The sequence below is a fragment of the Talpa europaea genome (assembly GCF_964194135.1).
Source record: "Talpa europaea genome assembly, chromosome: 4".
Taxonomy (NCBI): Eukaryota; Metazoa; Chordata; class Mammalia; order Eulipotyphla; family Talpidae; genus Talpa; species Talpa europaea.
In genome coordinates this window covers 117,164,327-117,183,294 of record NC_140070.1, presented here as the reverse complement: position 1 = coordinate 117,183,294, position 18,968 = coordinate 117,164,327, and the positions used below count along the sequence as shown (strand labels likewise).

Sequence of the window (18,968 nt, the reverse complement as noted above, 5' to 3'; positions counted from 1 at the left end):
GTCCTGCTGGTGCCCAGGGTGCAAGGAAGGTGGAGAGCAGCTCTTCAAGTTCCTGGAAGGCAGCCCTGGGCGCGCCCTGTCAACCCCGCAGATCCAGAGGCTCTGAGGCCACTTGGCTGCTTTCTGCTTAGAGGCGGCACCGCCATCAGCGACCACAGCAGCCTCTCCCGTACCAAGGCGGCCTGGGCTGCTCAGCTGAGCCGGAGCGTGGCTGTCTGGAACGGGTGTCAGTTCTCTGCCGCGGGGGTCTGCAGGCAGGCTTCCTTCGCTCCCACGGCCTTTGCCTGGAAACTAGTCGTCTCCCCGGCAAGGGGGAGCAACCCAGTGGGCTCCCCAACACTCTCTTCAGTTTTGTTTGTTGTCCTGAAATTCCAAGAAGAAAGTTAGAGAAGCAATGGCTAACAAGTTTGCTTACTTTTCTTCGCTGTCTCACACTCACGAGTCTTGCTCATTGCCGTCTTTTTCTCCCTGGAGGCTTTCTCCCGTTTCCAGAGCAGATTTGGAAGAACAGGTTTCATAATTGTCATCCATCTGGAAAAGTCCCGAGAGCTGGAAGGGAGGGGACAGCGGGGCACGGGGTTAGTGCAGGGGTGCCCAGCCTGCACCAGGCCCACATGGTGATCCGCTGCAGGGTGGGGCCCACGGGGCTCACCCCAACTCTCCCACCTGGTACACTCAGGAGCCCCCTAATTTGACCAGCACCTTCACAGCTAAGGAGAGGGTGATGGGGAGCAAGCTGGCCTGGGAGGGTCTGAGCCACGTTGCAGACCTAGTGACCTCAGCGTCCTGGATGAGGCCCAGAATCAAGTAAAGGAAGGAGAGGTTAGGGACAGGAAGAGGAGGCAGGAGAAGCAGGAATGAGAGAGAACAGGAAAGAAGAAGGAAATAAATTACACTCAGGGCACTGATCTCCTTTTCCATATCTTCTGCACCATCACAATCGTCAAAGGTGTCCAAGGAGGAGCCTTGGGGAGAGAAAAAAGGAAGAATGTGGTCCTTGGCAGGAGGGAGCAGGCAGTGCCAGGGATCAGGAACCCACTCTCTGCATCTGGAACTCCTGTCCCAGGACCAGCACTGCCTCACCTGGCCTTGAGGGAGCAGGTGTGTGACCTCCAGCTTCCCCATCCAGCTCTGACATTCTGAGCTGTGACCCAGAAGACATGTCCCGTGGAAACTTGAGATGAGAGAGGAATAATCACGGGGCTCAGTTCCCTTGGCCTGTAAACTGCAGCTGCATCCTAGACATTCCCGCTTTACCCCACTCTAAATAAGTCGTGATCTCTGCCCCGACACTGCCCACAAGGCAGGTTAGGGCAGGAACATCCACATAAATGCCAGGGGAGGCCGCCCCAGGCTGAGGGTCAGTGAGAAAAGGATCCACAGGATCTGGGTGCAGGCAAGTTTCCATCAGAGAGAATTCAGGGGGAGGATGGCCAGGCCGTGAGGGTGGGCAGGATGTTGGCAGGGAGGCCTTCTGAGCAGAGTGAGGCAGGAAGAGAGGGAGTGGCAGGAGCCAGCAGCTGGGAGTAGGTAGCACACAGTTATCTCAGGGAATAAAGTTGAGCTCCCCAACTTCTCCCTGGAGGCCCTCCAAGCTGTATTCTGGGACCAAAGCAGGTCAAAGGGAGTAGTGGGGTCAGCCCTTCCTGGAAGGCTCCAGAAAACCCCTCTGATGCCGGAGGTGTCCCTGGCAGCTGTCATAGTCCTCTTGGACTGATGCAAAGCCTGGTTCCATTCCTGGTCCCAGGCCATGGTGAGAATGGAGAGTGAAGGGTGGAGGGCAGAGGAGAAACTGGGTCAGGGAGGTGCCTCCCTCTGCCCTCCTCCAGGTGTGACATGGGGGTACCCCCAGTAAGCCCCAAAGACTGGTCCCCTTCCATTAGGAGCACAGTAAGAAGGGAGGAGGGTCTGGCTGAAAGGCTGTAAGGGAGGAAGAAGCCATGCCTTTGCCCATCCCCTGCAAGGCAGAAGGGTTGCATCTCCTGGGTCTGCAGCCTGGCTGGGCAGGGCAGGAGGCAAGGCAGGACTCACAGGCCTGACAAGTCCCAGCCACTCCATTGGTAAATGTGAGCCTGAGTGGAAGGAGCCCTGAGGCTGGCGGTTCCTTCCTGACTCTCTGCTGACCCTGTAGGGGAGGGAGGGCCTTCAGCGGGCCCAGGGCTGTCACAGAGGGGTGCTCATGGGCTAGTGCATTATCTCAGGGGTCATTTCGGCCATCCCCTCCTCCAGGCAAGGAGCTGCCTGTGCCTGGAAACAGGCTTATCCTGCGAGTACTGCTGGCACCCACAGGCCACTTCCAGCCATGCGCTGTCAGCACAGACGGCTTCCTGGGCATCTGGTACCACAGGTGAAGATGTGGGATGTGTGGGTTCCCACAGGAACCTCATTCAGTTTATTTTTTTTATTTTTTTTTAAGAGGCTCTATCCACATTTTCTTTTTTAATAGAGGCATGTTTTATTTATTTATTTGTTTGTTTGTTTTGTTTACACATGCGCTGGGTACAGTCAGAAGCGCGGGAGGGTGAGAGAATTCACCAGAGCCAGAGGAGGGAGCAGAGCAGGCAGAAGGACTGAAATACACTGCTGAGGGGAGCAGCGGGGCGGCAGGAGAGGTCTGCACGTCATGTGGGACCCTCCTCCGGAGGCCGGGGAGCAGCCAGGGATCGAACCGGCACCGCAGAGGCTGCGGGCAGCCTCGCAACCCAGCGCTCAACTTCTGCGCCACCAGGGAGGCCCAGAACCTCATTCAGTTTATAGCAGGGTTTTCTATACTCAGAGTGCAACTGCAGGGAGATGCAAATTTTACATCCCAACACAGTGCACACAAATACAGTTATCAAGTTAAAACAAGCTCATGGAGGGCCTCCCCAGTGGCGCAGCGGTTGAGTGCTGGGTTATGAAGCTGCCCGCAGCCTCTGCAGCACCAGTTCGATCCCCGGCTGCTCCCCGCCATGGGAGGAGGGTCCCACATGGTGCGCAGACCTCTCCTGCCACCTGCTGCTCCCCTCAGCAGTGTACTTCGATCCTTCTGCCTGCTCTGCTCCCCGCTCTGCCTCTGGTGAATTCTCTCACCCTCCCGTGCTTCTGACTGTACCCAGTGCTTATAAAAATAAATCATTAAAAAAACAAACAACAACAACAAAAAAACAGGTTCATGGAAAATATGACCCTTATGCTGTGTGCTTCTGGTCCATTCTCTGCTCCTAGGCTGGCTTGGCCATTCTGGGAGACAGAGGAGGAAAAGGGCTGTGGAAGGTGATGGAGTCACCCACAATTACCTCACAACAGACCCTTTGAGGGAGAGAGTCTTCTGAAATAGACACAGCTGCTCTGGGGAGCCCTGGGTGTTTGGCAGCAGAGACAATACTCTATCCACCCAGCGCCCCCATGGCTCCTGGAAGAAACCCAGAACTCTTAGACCTTAGTCTAAGAACGTCCTTCGTCTATGCCCCTGGTTTTATAGGATATGAAGGTGCAGCTCATGACTGCCTTTTGCTCTATCCTTCTTGTCTCCATATTTAAGCCCTTCCTCTTGGACTCACTGGCCGTGGGTTGTGTGGTGCTTAGAGGCTTAGGCACCATGTGTGCTAAGAGACTTAAGTACTGTGGATGTGGCAGCACTGGGGAGACACCAGAATCTCAGGCCAGGGTTTGGCAGGTGATGGGCACGAGTAATAAGGGAAAGGTCTGTTGCCCATGGCAGGAGCAGGGACTTTGGAGCCAGTCAGACCTGAGTGCAGTTCTGGCTGTGCCACTCACTCCCTGGCTGTGTGGTCTTGGGTAAGCCACTGAACCTCTCTGAGCATCAGTTTCTCTGTCTCTAAAACGGGGATAACAATATCTATTTGCAGTGTTGATATTAAGGTTAGTAAAATATTTATATAATAAATTGTCTGGTATATCATAGAAATTTAATAAATAACATCTACTGTGATTAATTTTAATAATCATTACAATAATCCTCAAGAAAAGGTCTCAGAACAGCACTAGCACCAGCTATGCTTTTATTATACTTACGTTTGGGGGAGATTTGTTTGCTGTTGTCTTCATCTTCACAAACATCTGGGGAAAGAAACAGATTATGAAGGTAATAAATAACTTTAAAAGGAAACACAAGAGCAAATACACACACACACACACACACACACCAGAAAAACCAAAGCAAACACACAGGCGCTTGGCCTATATTCAATTTGATTATAGCAAAATTTGAACTGGAAGTTGTTTTCTTGAAAAATGTCAGATTAGTCAAAGTTCTGTGGTGTGTAGGGAAGAGAGACTCCAAGTCTCTGGGGCACCCCCAGTCCATGTACCAGAATAAGCATAAAAAGTGTCTGTGAGAAGAACTGGAAATATGAGAAATGCTGTAAGGACTGGTTTCTCTTTCCCTCCATGGGTGATCTTTATAACCCACATCACATAAGCTTAAAGGGTTTAAGGAACTTACTTTTAGCACTTAATGTTTAGATTTCTAAGTTTTATTTTTGCTTATAAAAGTAAATAAAATTTGTTAACAACTGAACCCATTCATCAACTTAAACTGTCTCATTAGACTACAGGTTTTTGGTATTCAGAAAATTACACTTTGAATAAAGTCATGCCTTTTTCTTACTGTCCACTAGATGGCACAACAGGACTACGTAGACCCTGGTAGTTCAGCATCAGCTCTTACCCCATAGATTTCAAATGGGCACGTTGTTTTATTTCAAATTAGATTTTTCTCTATGCCTTACAATTATGCAAAACTCTTAAAGAATCACCACCATCACACAAACAAGTATTTCATTTTCACTTAGTGAGTGGGGTTGGCGGCCCAGAACTTCTTTAAAGCAATGCCTAGGTCTTAAGCTTTTCTTCCTCCCGCTAAAGGACAAGCACAAGTAACTAGTTGCTGATGATAAAATGCTAACATCAATCAGTGCAAAGAGTCATCTCATTTAATTCTTGCAGCAAGACTATACAACAGTACTTCCATTTTGTAAAATAAGTGATAAAAATGTTAGGGGGAAAATGATGTCCTGAGCTAATTCCATGCAGGCTTTGTGGACTCCACCCCCACTCCAGACCAAAGCCATAAGGACATTGGGAAACACAAATCCCATCACCACCAAAGGGAAGGTGGCTGGGACCTGAAGGTGGAGTTAAGCAGCCAGGTTTGGTATAAAACCAGACACGTGGGGCCTTGGGGGGTTCCCTTTTGGCTCTCCGCCAGCGCGCAGCACTCAGCCCGCTCTCAGAGTGCCATTGGGTTTCCAGGTCATTGGATTGGCTAGGACGCATTAAAGACTTTATTTCCCTATTTTCTCCCTGAGTTGTACATTTCCTCATTTCCCCTTCCCTTGTAAATAAACCTTTTATTAACCTTTTGTGTGTGCCTGTAGTGGACTATTAATAAGTTCCTTTTAAGCACATGGGTGAGGACCCACAATCAGGCAACCCGTTTTATATCGGGGCTGCTCTATAATAAAAAGAAGTTAAACACAAAGAGGTGAAATAATTCATCCAAAAATAAAATGGAGCTGGATTTCAACTAGGGTCTATGAGCTCAGAGCTTGAGCCTTCAACTGTCAAGCAACACTGCTCACTTTCTGCCTAATCCATTCTAGTAACACTCGGGAGCTCATACATGGCAAGAACTCCAGTATGTTTCCATGGGTAGTGGCCCAGCCAATAAACTTGGACACCTAGGGTGGTTTGTATCTGAAGTATCCATCAATTTGCACACCTGCCTTTGGTCAACAGGAAGCAAATAGCTCCCAAACAATTCAGTTAATTGCTTTCAGATTCCAAATATTCTAATAGCACATATTTTTAGTGCATTTTCTGTTGCTAAAGTCCCTACTAGCTTTTAGGGCAGTCTAAGCTTGCTATCTCAGATTCTCAGAGCTGTTAGGACTTTGGGCAAAAGAACTTTACAACGGAGAAACTACCTTCTAATTAGCTGCCCTCAACAGCCCAAAGGTGAGTGGCAGGTGTCAAGAACAAGCCACCTGTTTAGTAGTTTTCAGTCAAAGCCTTGCCCATTTCATCAGAGATTTAATGGGAATTTTTAATCAGTAAGATTAAAACAAAAAACCTTCCAAACTACATATCATAGCTCCAATTTTTAAAATATGCATTTCTATAGACAAAAGAGTCTGAGTTAAAAGTGTGGAGCAGTTATTTCTGACTCTGTTTGATTTGCATTTCTATATACTTTTCTAAATTTTTGAGACTGTACATATATGTTCTTTTTATGTTGTTTCAGAAAAGGAAACCTAAAATCATTAAAACCAATTGGATATCTAAAATAATGCACAATCTCACTAGAGTAGGCTGTTAGAACTTATTTTTTATTATAATCTGATAATACATGAAATAAGTTTGAATAACAATAAATAATAAAAATAATGAAAGTAACTGAATTATTTAGACCTAAAAGGAAATCCCACAAAAATCAGGAAATGTCCTATACTGGATGGTCCATAGGTATTCTAGTAGTACCTCCCTCCCTCCAAGACCCTGAGGGCCCAGACAAGGGACGCACAGTTAGACATGGAAGGTGGGGAATGCTCAAGGATTTGAAAACAGATTTTTCCAGTTTTCTTTATGGCAAAATGGTTACTCACATTCGATGTAGCTTTTTTATTCCCCTCCCTCATTTTTAAAAGGGGGAGTAAAGTTGCATTATAACATTATGTAAGTTCCAGGTGTACATCATTGTTAAATATATGCATTTTTCATGGCCAGGGCTTTGCAAATCATGGGCAAAACAATTCAGAATTCAAAAATTTCAGCATACTCTTGTTATAGGGCAGCCCCAATACTGAACGGGTTGCCTGGCTGTGGGTCCTCACCTGCGCACTTACAAGGGACTTATTAATACTCCACTACAGGCACACACAAAAGGTTAATAAAAGGTTTATTTACAAGGGAAAAGGAAATAAGGAAAATGTACAACTCAGGGAGAAAATAGGGAAATAAAGTCTTTAATGCGTCCTACCCGATCCGCCGACCTGGAAACCCAAAGGCACTCTCAGAGCTGACCGGAGGACGCTGCTAGCTGGCGGAGAGCCAAAATGGGGGACCCCCTCCAAAGCCCACGTGTCTGGCTTTATACCAACCTGGCTGCTTAACCCCACCGTCAGGTCCCAGCCACCTTCCCTTTGGTGGTGATGGGATTTGTCTTTCCCAATGTCTTTGGCTTTGGCCTGGGGTGGGAGTGGAGTCCACAAAGTCTGTATGGAATTAGCTTTAGGACATCCTTTTCCCCCTAACACTCTGAGCTAGTAAAATACTATTAGCTTAACTTCTTTTTTTTTTTAAAGATTTATTTATTTATGCATACAAGAACTGGGGTATAGGCTGGAGGTGTGGGAGATGAGAGGATTTACCAGAGACAGAGTGGGGAGCAGAACAGGCAGGTTGAATGAAATACACTGCTGAGGGGAGCAGCGGGTGAGTAAGGAGATGTCTGCTGTGCCATGTGGGTTGCTCCCTGGCTGGCCAGGGATTGAACTTGTGCTGCAGTGGCTGCGGATAGCTTCATAGGTTGCATCTTAACCCTTCACACCACCAGGGAGGCCCCTAGCTTAACTTCTTTATGTTAGCCAAATGCACTAGAAATAGCATTCTCACCTATTCTGAGACTGTTCTGTCATTACATTGCTTGAGCTTTTAGAAGAATTCTCCCACCAGGCTCTATTGCTTCTGGCCTGAGGAATTCTATCTTTGTCCTCATGCCAGTAGACCACAGTGGAGGAGGTAATAGATCAACAGCAGGAGGTCAGAAATACTAACAGGTAGAGGGGAATGTGTTTAGGGCTCAGATGATCCCCTGGACATCTCCCAATATTCCCATGCCCAGATGTAATTGTACATAGGCAAGTGAAATGGACTGATGGGTCCATGGAGAGCTCTGTTTCTGCTACCAAGGTTTCTCCATTTATGAGCCCATTGTGAAGGCCTCAGGATGCTGAGTAAGGAGCTGGATGACACCTGTTGGCCAAGTCATCCATTCAGCTTGGTTGTCTGGAAACTTTTCTGCAATAGATATTCTCTGCAGAACATTAATAGGTCTATGTGCCTCTTCCCTAATTAGATAATCTTGCAATTTGATGCTGTTTATTGTTTTGTAATTTAATGTTGGTAATTCTCAGAGAAGGGTCAAGAAGGAGAGGTAAGGACCCATCCTGAGAAAGGCAAGCACTATCTTGTTTGTTTCATCTGAGTTTCTATGTAATTTTGGAAGGAAGAGAAGATTCTCTTTCAACAAGGGGACCGTGTCTGCCAGCCCAGGAAGATCAAGGGCATATATCCAGATATCCTCACCCAGCTTATAGGATCCTACATCTTCCCTGTCTGGCTGTGACTTTCCTGATTATCTACTGGCACTAGGAGCCCAAAATGATTGGTCACAGACTTGCTGAGCCTAAGAATTCCTCCTTCTCTTAAGCACTGTGCTCTGCTGTAGGTGATGAAGGCTGAACTTTGGCAAGGAGGACCTCTGAGTCTCATACTGTGCTTTAAAATTGGTGATTAACGAATCTGTCACTTTCGTCATCAGAGGTGGTTAGCAATAGCCTCCCATTGGTCCTGATAGTTCACATTTACCTCAAACCTCTTAAATGCTAGGGACATTGCACCAGCTGGTAGATCCCTCTCTACCTGTAACTGCTCCCCGGTCACCATGGGTGTAGATCTCATTAATGAAACCACTCCCACAGGCCAGGGACCAAAGGTCTTGATGGAGGACAGGAATAGAAAAAACTGAAAAGGAGGTGCCTTAAGACCAGAAACCTGGCTCATACATGGAGGTGGGGATAGAAGAGATTAGCATAGCCATTGACCCAGCTATGGAAACCAAGATCCTTAGGCGCTGACACCTAGATTACAAAGCATAACATCCAAGAAGGTATCAGAGAGCATCCAAAGGTAAAAATATAGAGATTGAGCCCATTGTGGAATCTCCGGTCCCTTTCTGATTCTACTTAGTTATCCAAAATCAGCTACTAACCTGAAGGTTCACAAGGAGTGAGCCCCTCCCAAACAATAGACTCTCAGTGCAGGCTCTGCACAGGCTTGGGGCAGCACTCTGTCTGCCCACCTGTGACTATGCAGATTCTTCTTTTCACCAACTCTCTCCTCTGCAGCAGCTTTCTGCCTGCCCGTGACCTGTACCATGCTGGGACTTCTCTTCCCCGACCTCCCTCAGCGGTCTCTTCACTGACCTTCCTCAGTGGAGGCAGCTCTCCTCAAGGCTGACCGCCTGCAACCATGCAGGCCTCTCTTAGCAAACCTGTCCCTTTGGGGAAGCTCTGCTTGTTTGCTTGTGTCTATGCAAGGGTCCCTTATTCTTCTGTCCCTTTCCCTAATAAACCTGCCCTTTAAATATAACTAACGTCTCTGTCTTGTGGAGAAACTTGCCTGGGAAACTCGCTGTGTGTCGCTGAAAGGGGAGCTCTGGTGAAACCTTTCCAAGAGTAAACCCAAGGACCCCACACTCCAAACCCACTAACTCCAAAAACGACAACAGCCTCAATAACCCACCCATGCAACACTTTACCCCTCACCAACAATATGATCCTCCTTGCCATTTGACCAGCAGGTGATCCAACACCAGAAGTCCATTGTTTCTAGGACCTCTAGTACTGTCTTAGTTCAAATTCCCCAGAAGCTGATTGTGCAAGCAAGTTATGGAGAAAGGGCTTTCAGATGAAAACTGTAAGGCACTGAGGGCAGAAGACAGGAAAAGGAAGAAACCAGCCAAACCCCAGCCTGAGGCTGATCTCAGGGGAAACTCTGCAGCAGGGATGGCTCCTGAGGTCCCATCTTGAGGCAGAAGAGGTAGCTTTTGTATGCAGAATCGGTCAGCAGGCTGTAAGCCACTCTTGGGGGCATAACCTCAATTTCCTGGTTAGCTGCCCCTGGGCAGCTGAGGCCATTTCCCAGAAGGGCACAACTATAAGCTGTTAGCAGCTAACTTCATAGCAGTTGGACAATGAGTAGCCACCTGATCAGGATCTGGGTGAGGTTCAATAGCTCTACAATACTACTGTGTGTTTGACTAATCCCAAACTACAATCTCAATGACTAAATCCCCAAAACTCTTAGTATGGGCCTTTGTAAAAACATAGAGTAAAAAGTCTTTTGGAAAAGATTGCCTTTAAATAGTCAAGAAAAGAAAAGATGACAACAAAATAGCACATTAAAAACCCTATAAACATATAATAGATTATGTTATTAAAATACAAAATATAAAAAGTGCCTCCACACCTGCTTTTTTTTAATTTTTTTTAATAGAGGCATGTTTTATTTATTTATTTGTTTGTTTGTTTGTTTGTTTGTTTGTTTGTTTGTTTGTTTATACACGCACTGGGTACAGTCAGAAGCAGGGGAGGGTGAGAGAATTCACCAGAGCCAAAGCGGGGAGCAGAGCAGGCAGAAGGACCAAACACACTGCTGAGGGGAGCAGCGGGCGGCAGGAGAGGTCTGCGGGCCATGTGGGACTCTCCTCCTGTGGCCGGGGAGCAGCCAGGGATCGAACCGGTGCTGCAGAGGCTACAGGCAGCTTCGCAACCCAGCGCTCAACCACTGTGCCACCGGGGAGGCCCGCCTCCGCACCTGCTTTACTATTTTGGTCTCATACCCCATTCTGCCTACCAGAAGAATGACATGACACTGGACCTGAAGTCTTGTGGGGAAGCACCTGAATCAAGCGCTCCTTACCTGGCTGTGGAAAGCTACAGGAGGAGGTAATTCCATAATGCCCGGATAGGATAAGAAACAAAGTGCCAACTTGCAGTGTCTCTATTCCAAAGCAGGGCATCCTGGCAGTGCCTTTATGCCTAAGTGGCTTAAGAGGAAAGCTCTTCCAAGAAGAAATCACTTCTCTGTGCAAAACATCTGTCCTGCATTTTAATTCTGTACTAATTAGAGTTTCACAAATGAATAGCAGGAAATTGATTTTATACCTTTTTTCTCACTCACATAATTAAGGAAGGGCTGAGACTCAAGTGATATCTTGCTCAGCTTCTAAGCAACTGGTGTCTTCCCACAGCTTCTGTGCTCCATCCTACCGTTAATCCAGATTTTCCTTGCTACTGGTACCTCATTCCATATCTTCGATGGTGCATGTGTTCGTCCCTGTACCAGCTGGAGTAGGGCTGACTCACACCAGATCCTCTCTGGTCTAAAGCATAGAGGAGCTGCTTTATCCTCCTCACTAACCTTTAGCTTAAAACCGGTTCCTGCTCTGTGGATGACAGCAAGCTAGGGGATGTTTGAAGAACAATCAGCAACTAACTGACTGCAAATTTTCTTCAAGTTGGAGAAGTGAGGAGGAGAAATCCCCTTTCATCTTCCCCAAAGCTGTTTCACTATAGCTCCCTTTTCTCCTCTTCCCTGTCCTGAAATGCCAACTACTATAGTAGGTCATTTGGGTTAGATTAGTTTAGCAAATAAACATTTGCTAAATACTGAAGTTCCAAGATGAGTAAGATGCACCCTGAGCTAAAGCCCTCTGCCCTTAGGCTTTGCAGAGTAGTTTGCTAGGCTGCGATTACTCAATGAGCACTTTTATTTGTTTGTTCACTAAACATTTACTGAGCACATATATGAGTGTCAGGCTCTTGTATGGTATGAGGCCCGAGGGAAGCTAAAACTAATAAGACCACCTCTCTGCCCTAGAAGAATTCATGGTTGAGTAGGAAGAAAAATGTAAACACATCATAAATGTATAACATAGCATGCTAAGTGCTGCAATGGAGTATTCCACAAAATCAGGGGTGCAGGGCCTCCCTGGTGGCACAGGTGGTTGAGCGGTTGAGTGCAGCACTGTGAGGCTGTCCGCAGCCTCTGCAGTGCCGGTTTGAGACACGCCTCGGAGCAACCCACATGGCGAGCAGACCTCTCCTGTCTCTCCCACTGCTCCCCTCAGCAGTGCATTTCGTCATTCTGCCTGTTCTGTTCCTGCTCTGTCTCTGGTGAATCCTCTCACCCTCCCTGTGCATCTGGCCTGTACCCTGGTTCTTGTATAAATAAAATAAATCTTTAAAAAAAAAAATCAAAATCAAAATCAACAAAAACTATGAACCAGAGACACTTTTTGGGGGGTGGGGGGCGGGAGGGGAGGGATTGGGGTCAGAATGGGGGGATTGCAATTGTATGGGGAATATAAAAATAAAATTTATTAATTAAAATAAAAAAAAATCTGAAAAAAAAAAATCAGGGGTGCAGAGAAGAAAAAGAGAGGCTCAGCTATCTACCAGCTCCCTTACCCCTTTCCACTTCTGTCATCTCTTTATTTTAGGGCCTGGGGTACCTCCATTCGGATGAGGCCAATGAGTCTACAAAAATGAAGCAGGCTCCTATATCTGAATTGGATCACAGTCAAAGGTTTATCCAATAAGAATTTATTGGGTACCTCCTGAGTGCCTTGGACAAGAAGAGGAATTTCAGATGGAGAAAGTTTCTAAGTGGGCAAGAATAGATAGGAGAAGGAGCATTGGTGAGAATGTAACCCTGAAGAAGTGTGAGTGGATCTTCCTCCAGACAAGGACGAGTAGAGAGAGGACTAATGATCGAGAGTTCTGAGTGGAGCAAGGGACTCTGAACATGTTAACATCAGAGGGTATGTTGGCGAGGCAGGGCAGTCTAGTGAAAGCAGGAATAGAACTGGAGGTGCTCGTAGGAGTCATCTAACAGTCAGAAGCAAGGGCGATCAAGGTTTTAGAATGGCAGAGGTGACCGCAACTGGTGACACAACAAAAATAATAGGAAAGATACCCAAGGCCTGGGGTTAGGAAACATATATTGTTTTTAATTGGAAGTTTCTTGTAATAAGCTAAATATTGAAAAGGCAGAGAAGTGGGTTGAAAAGGCAGAGAATGTTGAAAAAATCAATAAGAGCCATCCTGTATAATCAATGGGAACACTGTAACATTTGACATAAAAAAAAAATCAGTACACAGCAGTGCCTCCTTCAAACTGTAGATTTCCCTGAACTGATTTTTTTTAAATCAGTACTCTCAAATTTAAGCCAGTTTGAATTGATTTTTACAAATTTTATGCATCCATAAACACAAAGAGAAAATATATACTTATATATAATTATATAGATGTTGGCCATAGTAATTCAGAAAACATTGCTGCAGTCCCTGCTTACTGGTTTCTGGCATGCTCGCCCACTTCTCTGCCTTCTGTGCTGGGTGCCCAGAATACTGATTCTGGGTCCATCTCTCTTTCCAAGGTTAGCTTTACTGGCCCTGAATTAGGAACAAACATCTATTTCTACCACCTGAACCCAAATTATATGACTCAGTGAGAGAAAGATCATATGTTCTGGGGACAGTGATAACATGTTCTTTGTTCAGATGTCCCAGCTCTGAGCACAGCACGAGGTCTCAACCCCCAGAGGCTCCCCATTACCTACACCAGCATAAAAACTCTCTCCCCAGCCTGACACTTGGGCCTCCCTCCCCCTCAGCCTCATCTCCCCCAATTCTACCCACGAGACTGGCTGAGGCTCCAAATCCTCACTGAACACGCTCACTTCAAGGCAGCTCAGTGACTGTGAAGGGCTCCAGGGCCCACCCTGTATCGCCTGTGACTGTTCTATTTGCCCAGTTGGGGGATGGGATTGCAGTCTGGCCTTCCAGGCCCTGTGCTCTGGCTCTCTGCCCGGACTGGGGCTTTGTCTTGCATTCCACCTTGTGGAGCTGCCTACCCCAGAGCCCTTCCTTTGGGGGCTAATCTTTCCTTCAGTCTCCCTAGGCCTCTGGAGAGTTTCCCAGGAGTCTGCTAGACTCCATCCAGGGGTTTCACTCTCCTCTCTTTGCAAGAACCCTCTGTGACTCTGTAACTCCTGGGCACAAGGCCCCTCTGCCTGGCAGACTCCACATCCCTCAGGGGCTCCCAGTGTCCATCTTAACACCTGAGGGCCCAGGTCGCTGGGGTCCCCGTATGCCTTGCCAGAGTGAACAGTGATTATGCCCAGCACTCCCCAAGGTTGAGGGTTGTGTAGGGCCCTGTAGGAGTGAACAGGGTGATGTCATATGTATCAGAGTTGTGTAAAGGACTAGAGGACATACGGTCCTGACATTCCTGCTCTTGGAATCTTCCATAGCTCCCTGCCCCATTGCCTGATGGCCCTGCAATCTGCTCCTGGAGTCTCATCTCTTCTAAGGGAGCAGCCCGAGGTTCTGAGGGAGCAGCCAGAGGCTCTGCTCCTGCTTACTCAGTGTGCCATGCTCCCTCTGAGTTCCTAGAGCCCTGGCTGTTGGAACCGCTCTTGGTGACATTTCATCAGAGCCTGCTTGGCAAGCCCTACTGTGGAGTTCTGCTGCCAAAAAAAGTGCGAAATTGACCCTCTGTTTGCCTGCCTGCAGTAGGAAGGATCCAGGATCATACCTCTGGCCTGCCTTGTAGTTTAGTTTCTTTTTTTCTAAATTACACGCTAGAGTCTGGTTCTGCTTCTTATCTAGATTTTACATTCCTGCCACAAACCAGGGAGCATGGCGCCAGCACCTGAAGAGGACATGTAAAATGTGGTTCTGAATTGTTAATAACTGAATAGATACCATGTCCTCATAACAAATATGTGTGTTTTTCTGCAGGTAGGGCAAGGTGAAACAGCTAAAATTTTAAACTCTAAATTAAGCTTGATACTGTTAAGATATCATTCTCACAAAACTGATCTATAGATTTTACAAAACCCTAATCAAAATTTCATTAAGCTTTTTGGTAAAAATTGACAAACTGATTCTAAAATAAATACAGAGATCCAAAGGATTTAGAATAGCTGAAAGAATTTTAAAAAGGAAGAATTAAGTTGGAGGAGTCAAATGATGTGATTTTAAGGCTTATTTAATGCTACAGTAATCAAGATAGTGTGCTAAAGCCAAGATAGATCAGTGGAACAGAATAGAGCTATTATACAAATAGATGCTCTTATATAAACAGTCAATTGGGGAAAGAATAGTCTTTCTGAAAAATGTTAATGGAACAACTAGATATCAACATGCAGAAGATTGAACTTCAATCCACATTTCACATCATACTTCGAAAAGCCTTAAAATGGATCAGAGACCTAAGTGTAAAATCTGAACAATAAAATTTCTAGGAGAAAACTTTAGTGACCTTAAAAAAAACATTTCTTAGGGCACAACACTAATAGTATGAGCCATAATTGCTTAATTGGATTTCATCAAAATTTAAATCTTCTGTTCTTCAGAAGTTACTCTTAAGAGAATGAAAAAAACAAATTTCACACTCAAAGAAAATATTTACAAAGCACACACCCAATAAAGGACTTGTAACCGGGGTATTTTTAAACTCTCAAAACTCAGTAATGAGAAAACAAGGAGCAAAAAATTTGAACAGACATTTCACCAATGAATTTACATGGATGACAGAGAAGCACATGAAAAGAGGTTAAGAAAATCAAATTAAAGCCACAAGATATACCAGTGTATACCTTAGAAGATATAAAACTAAAAAAAAAAATACCAATTGTTGATGAGGATGTCAAGCAAGTGGAACTCTCATAGACTGCTATGGCAATGTAAGATGATATAACACTTTGGAAAAGAATGTAGCAATTTCAAAAAGTTAAACCTGCACCTGCCATATGGCCTAACCATGACATGCTTAGATATTTATTTACCCAAGAGTAATGAAAATACAGGTCTACAAGAAGATTTGTTCTTGAATGTTCATAGTAAGTTTTATCCAAAATAGCCCCTCCAAAGTGGAAACAAATAAAATGTTCATTAACAGGTAAATTAACAAAGGAATTGAGGGGTATATCTAAACAATGGACTGCACAGGGATATACTATTGAAAGGGATATACTATTGTTACACAAACAACATGAAGGAATCTCAAAATAATTATGCTGAGAGAACCCATATGCAAAAAATAGTACATATTGTCTGATTCTTTTTATAGAATTCTAGAAAAATCAACTACTCTAAAGCGACAATGATCACCTAAGGAGTAAAGGGAGATGAACAAGGGCAGAAAAAAAGGTGATAGAAAGGAGCATCGGGAAGGTTTTGAGGGAGATAAATGTCTTCATTATCTTGATTGTGGTGGAGTTTTCACAGGTGTGTATGTATATCAAGTCTTATTAAATGTATATTTTAAATATTTGAAGTTTATTCTATCAATTATACCTCAATAAAGCTATTTTTATTTATTTATTTATTTTCTTAGCTCATTGGTTATTTTGTACAGTGTTTGATGTCTTCCTTGCAAGTTTTGTCTTTTTCCTGCTCCTTTGTTTGGTGTCCCTGTATTCCATCTATAAGTGAAACCATCTGATATTTATCTTTCTCCTTCTGGCTCACAATATTTTGCTTAGCATAGTCCCTTCCAGCTCCATCCATGTTGCTGCAAATGGCACGAGTTTATCTTTTTTAATTGCTGAGTAGTATTCCAGTGTATTAATGAAGCTATTTTAGAATAAAATAGAATAGGCTCTGTAGAGAAACTTTAATAAGTGAAAATGCATATTCCTAGGCATTAACTGTAGCTATCCTAATTCCACAGTTCTGGGGGGGCATGATCCAGAAATATGCATTTGGAGCAAGTCTTTCAAACAATTCTAATTCTAATAAATAGGAAGTGAAAGCTAAGGTGGAATTGTCTCTGCCTGGCTGAGTGTTGAAAGCGTGCCTGGATACCCACACAGAGTCATTTGGCAAAGACTGGAAGTTATTGATTTTAGATGGTTAAGGAAACCTCTGCCCAGTCAGTAACTGAACAAAAGTTAAAGTGGCAAGTTGTCTCAAAATCCCCTTTGAGAAGCACTGATCTAGGGAATAAGGATTTCTAAAACAACCTTTTGATTAACCATGTCGTTTTCAGAAAAAAACAAAGTAACTTCTTTTTTAAACCAGAGTTGTTACAACTTTCTGTTTTATGCATCCAGGACAGTCATATTCAATTATCATAACATATATTTAGGGCACTATCAATAGTTTCAAAGCAAAAGTAAATCATCATTCCCCTCATCTTACTGTTATACACATTTAAATAAACTATATAACCCTGTGACTATTCCCCGGCAGAGGTCTCAGTGTACATCAACTTGGTTGTTGTGACACAAAACTTTGTGATGGTTTTCTGTCGCCCTTTTCTGTCTCTTTTCACACCTAACAATGCACCCACTCTCGTCCCCTAACCAGCTGATGACCAGAGATGAGGTAAGAAGAGTATGAAGTTGTTTCATTCTTGCTAAGTTTCTGAAGACAATGTTAATTTTCATTTTTATGCTATTTTCCTTACCAAAAATGCAAACAATTGCCAGTAAAAGTGATAAGACATAGATTTTTCCATACGAGACTAATATTTCTTAACCCTGGCAATATTATCTGACAGGAATATTAGAGCTCACTCAATTGATGAAATTTGCGAGGATTTCCCCAACAGTTGAATTTCAGTATGAACAGTGAGCTTTGTGGTGTTTTAGTTGCCCTGATCCATCTCTCCTTACCTTCCCTATGATAGCCTCAGACCCCCAACAGCCTGTGATCACAGTGAAAATTTGCATTCTGGCAGCTGTGTGAGGGGGCAGAATGGGGTTAGTGCACCTTCAAAGTTTCATTCCTCATGAACTGTCATTATTTGACCTGTTTGGGATTCTTTGGAATACTCTACTTGCAAAGCTGTTTATAGTAGACCTAATTTTGAGGTGGCCCAGTTTTAAAACATTTTTCCCTGGGAACATTTGTAGAAAATGACTAGAGGTGATTGTTTCGTTTCTTGGTTGGCTGGGCACTGGATAACGGCTGGGGCAAAAATAGGTTAATCAGAAAGTTTAAAAGGAAAATCTTGGGAATGAAATGCCCATACTGACCTTGAAAAGTTCCAAAATATGCCTGAGAATCTACTGCTACTGCTCACGTGCAGGGCTTGTGCAGGCTCAGGGAAGATATGAGAAGGTCTTTCTTACTTGAGGTTGATCTCGAGATGCTATACTAACAGGATGTGAGAGCTAAAGTGAAATTGTCACCTGCTGGACAAAGTGTTGCTTTCTCTCTTGATAGAAATATAAATCCAGTTCTCCTGCCCTTATGTCTCTCCTAGGTATTCCTGCCAACTTAAAATGATTCTCCTAGGATTTGAGTCTTGAGTAAAGCCAGATTAAAAGGTAGAGCCCATTTATCCCATTAGAAACATCACGCCAGCTATTTGAGTAGTTTGGAGTTGTCCTGTTCTTGCCTTGTTTTCTGGTTTTCTTCTTTTTTAAATTAAATTTATTTTCTTACCTTGTTGTTCATTTTTGGACAGTATTTGATTTCTCCCCAGAGGTATAGGCCCCGTACTTCTCCCACCACATAGCACCCAATTAATCTTGTCTTCTTCCCTCCTCTGTGGTGACCCCCTTCTTCCCCTACTGAATGTCAACATGCACATTTTGTGGGTTTTTTGTTTTTACAAGAAACAACCAACATCATTTCTATAGCTTCTGTTTTCAGCTGATTGGCCAGAGTTGGCTTCATGGCCTGCAGTCAAAGATAACCTGGCCTGATAAACCTTTGGCCAGAGACTTAAATCTATCTTAGTTTTAGTTTTTGCATTTCTAAAGTCACAAAAATCATGACTGGGTAAGGTGTGGATGAAACGAGACAACAGAGTCTAGAGTTTGCCACACATGTGCAGTAAGTGATTGTCAGCAACATGATCAGTGAATGCTTTTCACTCTAGAAACATGGGTTCACACAAAAAAGTGTCTACACGTTTCTAGGGTAGTGTTATTCACAATATCCCAAAGTGCACGCAACCCAAATATCCATCAACTGGTGAATGGATTGGAAACATGGTGTTTCCATTCAGGGTGCTGTCATGCAGCCATGAAAAGGAATGGAGCACAAATACATGCTACTGCACGCATGAACACTGAGCAAATTAAGTTGAATGAGAGAAATTAAATAGAAGGTGCCACATTTTATATGATTCCATTTATATTCAATGTCCAGAATAAA

At 44.5% G+C, this 18,968-nt stretch overlaps 1 protein-coding gene across 1 annotated transcript in view; it reads right to left on the bottom strand.

Moving 5' to 3' along the window:
- Window positions 1-227: 227 nt before the first annotated feature.
- Window positions 228-18,968, bottom strand: part of MCF2L2 (MCF.2 cell line derived transforming sequence-like 2) — a gene marked incomplete at both ends in the record, with an annotated part of 189,158 nt that continues 170,417 nt past the window's right edge. Inside the window, 4 exons of the mRNA XM_084232714.1 lie at window positions 228-363; window positions 440-549; window positions 895-965; window positions 4,018-4,062. Of these exons, the coding sequence (XP_084088840.1) occupies window positions 228-363; window positions 440-549; window positions 895-965; window positions 4,018-4,062 (362 nt within the window). The remainder of the gene's footprint in view (window positions 364-439; window positions 550-894; window positions 966-4,017; window positions 4,063-18,968) is intronic.